Below are 8,262 nucleotides of genomic sequence, written 5' to 3'. Positions count from 1 at the left end.
ATGGGGCAGCAGCAACCTCACTGTGTAATTACAGACCAGTGCCCTGGAATTAAAAAGGCTTGCCCAAATGTCTTCAAGCATTCTATGCACAAGTACTGCATGTGGCATATCATGCAGAAAATGCCTGAGAAAGTGGGAAGGGCAATCTGCAATGATACGGAATTTATGACCGATATAAATGCCGTTGTTTGGGATGTCGACCTCGAACCGCATTTAATTTGGACAGAATCGAAAATCTGTTATTGAAGCACATGGTATGCAAAGCAACCGGTGGTTGAAGTATGTCTTTGCAATCAGACAAAAGTGGATACCGGCATACTTTCGGGATCTGCCTCTAGGTTGTTTGTTGCGAACAACCCAGAGATCCGAAAGTTCAAACAGCTATTTCAAGCGGTTTGAAAGCCACTTTGGAACCCTTGTCGAGTTCTGGATGAGGTACAATTCCGCAATAGAACAGCAAAGGCATACACAAAGGAGGATGGACACTGCCAATGAGCATAGTATGCTCGAGAAAGTAGGGCCAATGAAGGTAGAGATGCATGCCTCACTTGTCTACACACATCCTATCTTTGCAGACTTTCAGAATGAAGTCAAACATGAGATATGCAGCATGGGGGTCGGGAGTTTGACAACAGTAGAGGCAGTGGAGTACCATGACGTTCGTGATGTACTGAAGCACGGAAGCTTCCGAGTTGAATTTAACACCAAAACTAACGAGAGCAAATGTGCATGTAAGCTGTTTGATAGGCATGGCATTGTCTGTCGGCATATACTATGGGTGTGGAATGGTAGGCAGGTGATGTGACCATTATTTGAGCACATTTGGTCCTCTAATTGAGGCTATTTTTCATACTATTATAACATTCTATGGCCATTTTATCCGTCAAAACCTTCCTATTTGCTTTTCTATCGCATTTCATTTGTTTTGTAGGAAAGAAGATAATAAGGCGGAAATTCCCGTCTTTCGTGCGTATTCGGAAGCTATTTGACGATATTTGATGGACTAGTATGAAGAGGAAGCAAGAACTAAAGACCAATTCTACAAGAATAAAAAGGAAGTAAAGGAATAGGGTTCTGTCACAGAAGACGAGCGACTTACCCACAAGACGCCCGTCCTGCAGTGACAACCTGTGTGTCCCAGCAACAAAGACGCCTGAATTCCTCCAAAGAATCCGAGTGGATTCCCACGAAGACGCCCGTGCACCACCTCAACAATCCGCCCGTCTTCCTCCTTGGACGCCCGGATTCCCTTACAGCAAATTTCGTTTCTTCAAGCTTCAAGAAAGATGCCCATCCTTCCAAAAAGACTAGCGTTTCCCTGCTCTAAACTCAAAAGTGTAATTACTAATTTAGCCTTAGTTAACCTAATGAACCTCTACTATAAATACCCCCACTTGTAAATAACCAAAAGGGGGAGCTTTTATGAAGTTTTATTAGACTATAATAAAGTTTCCTTAGATTAAATCAAGCTTTCTTAGATTAGATTAGGAGTAGATTAGAATAGATTAATCTCAATCTTTCCATATATCTCACATTAATCTCTCCTTAATTATTGTTCAAGTTTATTATTCAAGTTCATCACTTTTGGGTAATTGAAGATTATTGGGTTATTATTGGAGGATTGACAACCCTTCATCAATCAATCAAGTTTCTTCTATTATTCTTTGCTTTATTATTTGGAATCATCTCAAGTTTGGTATAATTCTTTTACCCTTTACTCTTTATTGTTTATTTCCTCATTCTCTTATCATGTTTACACTTGTTATTATGTTTGACACCATTAATGACATGTTCTCCATGATAATGAGTGAGTAGTTACTAAACTAGGATTAGTGGGTAATTAAGAGAAATAAACATGGGATTGATTAATGCTTAAACTAATATGTTTTCATAATCAAATTGCTTGCTTGTTGTGATGTCAACTTTATGCACATGTTATGTTTGATGAAATGCTAAGCCTATGAATCCTTGCATTTACAACCATCTCTTATCTACTCAACTTGACTTGTAAGATATAAACCAACTCGAGTCTTGTTAGACCATGCATAGAAGTTGAATAGGAGGAAAGTAAGTCGACTTGTAGGTGTTGTACAATCTAATCGATTCGGCTCCGGGACCCAACTCTTCCTATGAACCGTAAGACATAAACTAACTCGGTTCCTTCACAACATTAATTGCTTGCAACTTTGTAAACATGTTTGTTTGATCAACACCATGAATCCCCTATGACCCCATGATATCCTAGCACTTTTAATCATTTGTTTACATCTTTCCTTTTATTGCTTGTTTTACTTTATTGCTTGTATTAGCCTAGGACACAACTACAAACCCAAACAAATTGTGACACGAGCATAAATTGAGATAGATAGACTTAGAACCCAAAGCACACCATCCCATGGATCGACCTCTACTTACCGCTAACTAGTTGTTTGTTGAGTATTATAAATGTGTTTGATTGGATGAGTGACGACATCACTCGAATCAAAATAGCGCCGTTGCCGGGGACGGTGCTATGTGATTAAGTTCTTACTTGTTTGTCTATTTTGATTTTGCTTTAACCTTGAGGAACTTGTTCCTCAAGGATTGTTCTTACCGTTTTTGTGTAGTTTCCATGCTTGTAGTTGTTTCCTTGTCTTAGCTATGATGGCTCAAGACTTTACATATGGAGTATGTGTTGGATTTTTTGAGTATGACTATGGGTATGGGGAGTTTGAGGAGCAAGTCGACACAAACCTACCTTACTATTTGTACAATGAAAATCCTAACCACTACCGGAAATTTTCCCACCAAAACCACCACATCCAATATCAACAACAACCACCCACCCAAAACTCACTTTGCAACCAATTCCAAATGCCACAATATGAGCACTTTCACACCCACCCACAACAAAAAGATGAGCCCAACTTTGACATTCAAGATATGGTTCTCCAAATGATGGGAGACCAACAAAATTTCTTCACACAAATTCTAGAGGAGAGCCAAAATAGGAACAATGTTCTCCAAAGCATTGTTACCCATGGTGAGGAGTTGGCAATTAAAATTGCCCAAATGAAAGCAACCCAAACAAACACTCCCCACCAATCCTTGAGCATTGAACATGAATGTGAATTTGAGGCAATGACCTTTGATGAAGAAGATGTGAAGTGGGAAGAGACAATCTCCTTGAGCTCTTGTGACTATGAAAGTGTTGTGTTTGATGAGGAAGACATGAGGTTGAGTAAGCCAAGTACTCTTAGCCTTTGTGAGTATGAGGGTGTGTCCTTTGAAGTGAATATTGAGACATTGGAGAAAGAGTTAAATAAAGCCCCCATTTATGATTCATATGAAGATAGCAACAATGATGATGAGCCTAAAGGATGGACTCGTAATATCACCTTGCTTGAGGAGCCTATCCTTGAGACATTTGAGATACCCTATAATGAAGAAGAACGTCCTTCCCCTATTCCTCATGAAGACTACTTGACACCTATCATGGAGCCAATGATCATTGAAGAGGATATGGTGGACCTTCTTCAAAAGGCCAAAGTATCGTACAAAAACTACTTGGTGAAAAAGCTCAAACAGAAGCTTGCTCGTGAAGCTACTCGTGGAAGTTTGGCACCCACAATGTCAACTTCTAAGGAACTCGATCATCAAAGCCATGAAAATTCTCCTCCCACCTTGGAAGGGTTGAGAAATCAAAATGCTATCATCATTACCGAGATTGAAGAAGAAGTTGGTGAGTGGAAGTCTACGGATGAAAATGAACCATACTTCATGCCTAGTATTGACAAGAATCATGGGCTTGTTTATTGGAAACATTGGGAAAGCTCTAGTGCCAAGGAGAAAGCAAGAAAAAGAACATTTTACAAGCTTCATTGGCCAAATTTCATGTTCAAATGGAGCAACCCATACTTGTGTCTATTTGGTGCTTGTTCACAAGCTTTTGATCTCTTATTAAGAGCCTTGAGCTCTATGGATAAGAATTTCTACAATTTGAACTAGTTTGGTGGAGTCCTATCTTAAACCACCATTTGTATGATATTTCTTGGACCCCTTTACTTTATATAATATTGTACATTCTTGCATTTGCATTTGATTTCTTGCATGAGAGTAGTGAAAGAGAGAGTCATCTTACATCTTTATTGAGCAAATTTCAGAAAAAGATAAGGAGGAATAGCAAATTGATGAAAGGGTATGATTGTGAAAGGAAAAGAAAGAAAGAAGAAGAAAAGAAGCTGAAGACGCCCGTCCCGAGGCCTGGACGTCCGTCCAGGACCCTCGTCACTTAAATGGTTGGCACTGTCTCAGAACCCGGGCGGATTCAGCACAAGACACCCGTCCTGAAAGAAGACGCTCGTTTTCTCCACGGGACGCCCGTCCTGAATGTCATCTGAAACAAGATTTTGAAACTGCCAGGAAATCCGAGCGTATTTCTGAGAAGACGCCCGTCCCGAGCAAGACGCCCGTCTCAACACAGAAGACGCCCATCTTCTTCCTGCTCCCAAAATTGTTGAACCCCTATCTTAGAATTCGCACGGATTTGAAGGAAGACGCCCGTCTTCTACTGGCACAAGACGCCCGTCCCGCATGAAAGACGCCCGGATTGCTGCCTTTTTCTCGAATAATCCGGCCGGGTCCCACCCTTATCCGCTCGGATTCCCCCTTCTTCTATAAAATCACCCCCTTTCTCTCTCATTTATTCACCTTATCAAACCCTAAAACACTCATCTCCTTCCTCAACAACACTCCCCTCACATCAAAAGCCAACAAAACCCCCATTTCCTCAACTTCAAGATGATGAACCTCAAAGGCAAGGCCAAGAAGTTTGTTGAATCCACCGGAAGGAAACGCAAGGGATCATCCTCCTCAACTCCGCGAGAGGTAGCGCTACCAAGGAACTTCCGTCCCTTAATGAGAGGAGGAATTGAACAACTTGAGTACTTCCAAGAGGTGCTTTTTGAATCCGATGACCACCGCAAGAACTTTGTCAAATTGCTAGGTAAGAACTATGAACCCACTCAATTCATAGATACTAGGGTGTTGGAAATCCTTAAGATAAGGTACCCTACCGAGATGTTCTTTGATGGCCTTGGGATTGGAAAACTTTTCCATGCCCATGAGGAGACGTACCTTAGTCTCACCCTTGAATTTTTGAGTAGCCTTCGCATTGTAACGAATACCCGTACAACTGTGGGCATGGGGTTTAGGTTGTGCAACCTAGACCATAGTCTTTCCCTTGATCAATTTGCCTACATTTTCGGTCTTGAAGTGCCCACCAACTATACCGATAAACCCGATAATTTCGATGTGGACCAACTTTGGAGGGCTATTTCCGGGAGGAATTTTACCGGTTTAAAGCAATGCTACACCTTCGCCATCCAACATCCGGTGATTCGAATCACCAAGCGCTTTGTGGCCGATACCATCAATGGGAGGTACGAACAAGATAGGTGTACCCTCATTGATTTAACTTTTCTTGAGTCCTATTTGAATGTTCGAGGGACGAGGCGTTATAACTTCAATACGCCCCTTGAGATACTTACTAGGTTCAACGATTTTGCTCAAGGGACCACCCAACTCAAGACCTTTGTAATGGGAGGTCTAATTACTATTTTGGCCAACTATCTTTGCCCCGGGTTCAACGCCCGTGGGATCTATACTCCTCTTGAGGGGAGGACTTTGATTGATGAGCACACCGTCTTCAACCATCACCGGTGGTGTAACTACACTCAAGACGAGAGTGTAGAATGGTACACCAAAGGATGCACCTCAATCATCCTTGAGGGTTGGAAGATACCGGGCATTGACTCAAGATTGAGCCCATACTCGCCTCCACCAAGCTACCTCCTTGATATCCAAATTCTCGACAATCCCCCTCAAAGGGAAGAGCCGCCCCGCCAACAACAAGTACCTCGTGGAGTACCGGGAAGGCCTATTCGCCCACCTTCCTATGTGCCTATCCCACCATACCCTATCCCTCATACCAAATTTGAACCGGAAATCCCCAATACCCCGGGTATTAATGATTTGATGGCACTCATGAATAGAGTGGACCTCGGGGTACATGAAGGGAGGGTCGACAACTACTTGGCCCTTTATCCCCAATACTATAACATGGCTCAACAAGGGTATGTTGACCCTAATGGCCCTTTGCCCCCTTGGGCACAACCACAACACTTGTTCCCTAATCAAGGGAACCAAGCTTGGGATCGCGACGGCGGAGGGCATTCTAGCCAAGGTGGAGGGTACTCGGGTCAAGGAGGAGAATTTGACCAAGGAGGGTATTGGGGCCAACCAAGAGGGTATGACCAAGCCGGGAGCTCTCACCAATATGGCTACCAAGATGAGGAGGATAACGAGTGAAAGAGGCCTACCTCACCACCTCCATTTGTATGATACCCCTCTCTCCCCCTCTCTTTTGTACATACATTGCATTTAGTGTAGTTTTCGCATGCATTTGTATCATATCTCATTTGCATTAGCTAGTTCATATAGTATAGTTGCATTGTAATATATCTCACATGATTCATGTAGATAGTTGCATATAGACTAGAATTCATGCATAGGCACTAATGACCAAACCTATTCCTTTTCTACACTAGAAATAGTGCTTAAATCGGTTTGGGGAGGTTTGATCATGGGTGACCATAGTTTACTAGAAATCATGTATCATATAATATAGTTTAGATTGAATTCATTTGTTATATATGTCATATAGAATCGCATTTAATTAGAGCATGCATTCATTCATATCATATCATTGCATTTGTACTTCATTTCAAAAAAATCAAAAATCCAAAAACATGCTTTTCTTTTTCATTCCTACTCCTACATGTACATTGAGGACAATGTCCAAAATAAAGTGGGGGATGAGAATTTATATTCCAAAAATGCATAAAAATTGAAAAATTTCGAAAAATCACAAAAATATGTCCTTTAAATTCATAAGACAAAAACCCATAAAAATTTGAAAATTTCAAAAACCCAAAAACAAGTTCATTTCCTTTGTAGTGTAGTCTTGTATATATTGTTGTATATATTGTGTTTGTTTTATCCTTGTTCACATTGATTGACTACGCCACATCCGAGACATGAGGATATTGAAGACCGCATGGTATGATCTTTCCAATCTCCTTTTTCCTCTTTATGTTGATGACTATGTGGCTTTATTTTGATGGATGCGGTAAAAACAATGTGAATCTAGGACTTGCATTTAGATTATTTAGCATATTAGTTGGTAGAAGCATATGCATTAGGATGTATATATGTTAGTTGCATCATGGCATTTAGTTTGCATGTTAGAAACATTTTGTGAAACCGTCTACTTGGGAAGCTTGACAAGTGTATATAGGCCCTAGTAGATGCATTTTCTTCTTAAGACTTTGCTTGTTAGAATACTTGTAAAACACCCTAGGATCTGTCATGCTAGTATCCTTTGACCCATGGATTAAGGCCTAGTCAAGAGTACCTTGTGGTGTGATAACTCCTTGGCTACCATTTATTCCAAGGTGACCCTTGAAACCATGCATGCATCCATCATCCATGTTCTACCACATCTTTGTCATCAAAGGGAATGGGCACAAAAAGAAATCAATTTGAGTTCAATGAAATGAAAAGTGAAAGAAAGGTTGCAAAAATGCATCAAATGAAAAGAGGAGCAAAAATAGAACTCCTAAAACTTCAAATATAAGGCACCCTCACTACATATGGGGTGACTTGAAAATGTTCAAAAAGAAAAATGCAAAGAAAAGTTGAAAGTTGTCAAGTGTTGAAATGTAACACTACGGATTTTCCTTGGTGACTACTCGACCGAGTAGAGCCTACTCGGCCGAGTAGTGCTTTGGTTGTGTGTTATTTTGGTTCTGCCGAGGAATAGTCGGCCGAGTATAGTGAATACTCGACCGAGTATTGGACACTCGACCGAGTATGCACTTACTCGACCGAGTGTCCGGTTTGGCGGAGTGTTATTTCGACGGTTTGATTAGGGAATGTTTAGGGTATTTTATATTTCCGCGTCAGTTTCTAATATCATTTTAAAAGCTTTATCATTTCTACGTTACCCTAATCACACCCAAATCATTCCCTAATCCTTCTCTTAAGCATTTCGTAGCGTCATTGTGTGGGTAATCGTCGTGGTTCTTGCGTATAAGTTCTCGTTGCACTGTTGGTAAGTTTTATCTTCGTGATTATTTGTATTTTTGGGTTACTGTACATTTATATGAGAAGGGGATTTTAGGAATTGTACAAAGTGTAATCGTGTTGCATGATCATTGTATA

At 40.9% G+C, this 8,262-nt stretch overlaps 1 protein-coding gene across 1 annotated transcript; it reads left to right on the top strand.

Annotated features, from left to right (window-relative positions):
- Positions 1–800, top strand: LOC141649409 (protein FAR1-RELATED SEQUENCE 5-like). The gene is made up of 3 exons (XM_074458100.1): positions 1–141; positions 227–731; positions 793–800. The coding sequence occupies exons 1-3, from the start codon at positions 1–3 to the stop codon at positions 798–800; spliced, it is 654 nt and encodes a 217-aa protein (XP_074314201.1).
- The last annotated feature ends 7,462 nt before the right edge of the window (positions 801–8,262 follow it).

This window comes from Silene latifolia, chromosome 3 (genome assembly GCF_048544455.1).
Source record: "Silene latifolia isolate original U9 population chromosome 3, ASM4854445v1, whole genome shotgun sequence".
NCBI classification, from domain to species: Eukaryota; Viridiplantae; Streptophyta; class Magnoliopsida; order Caryophyllales; family Caryophyllaceae; genus Silene; species Silene latifolia.
Note: the sequence above shows the minus strand (reverse complement) of the source record. Positions and strands in the feature narration are given on the sequence as shown.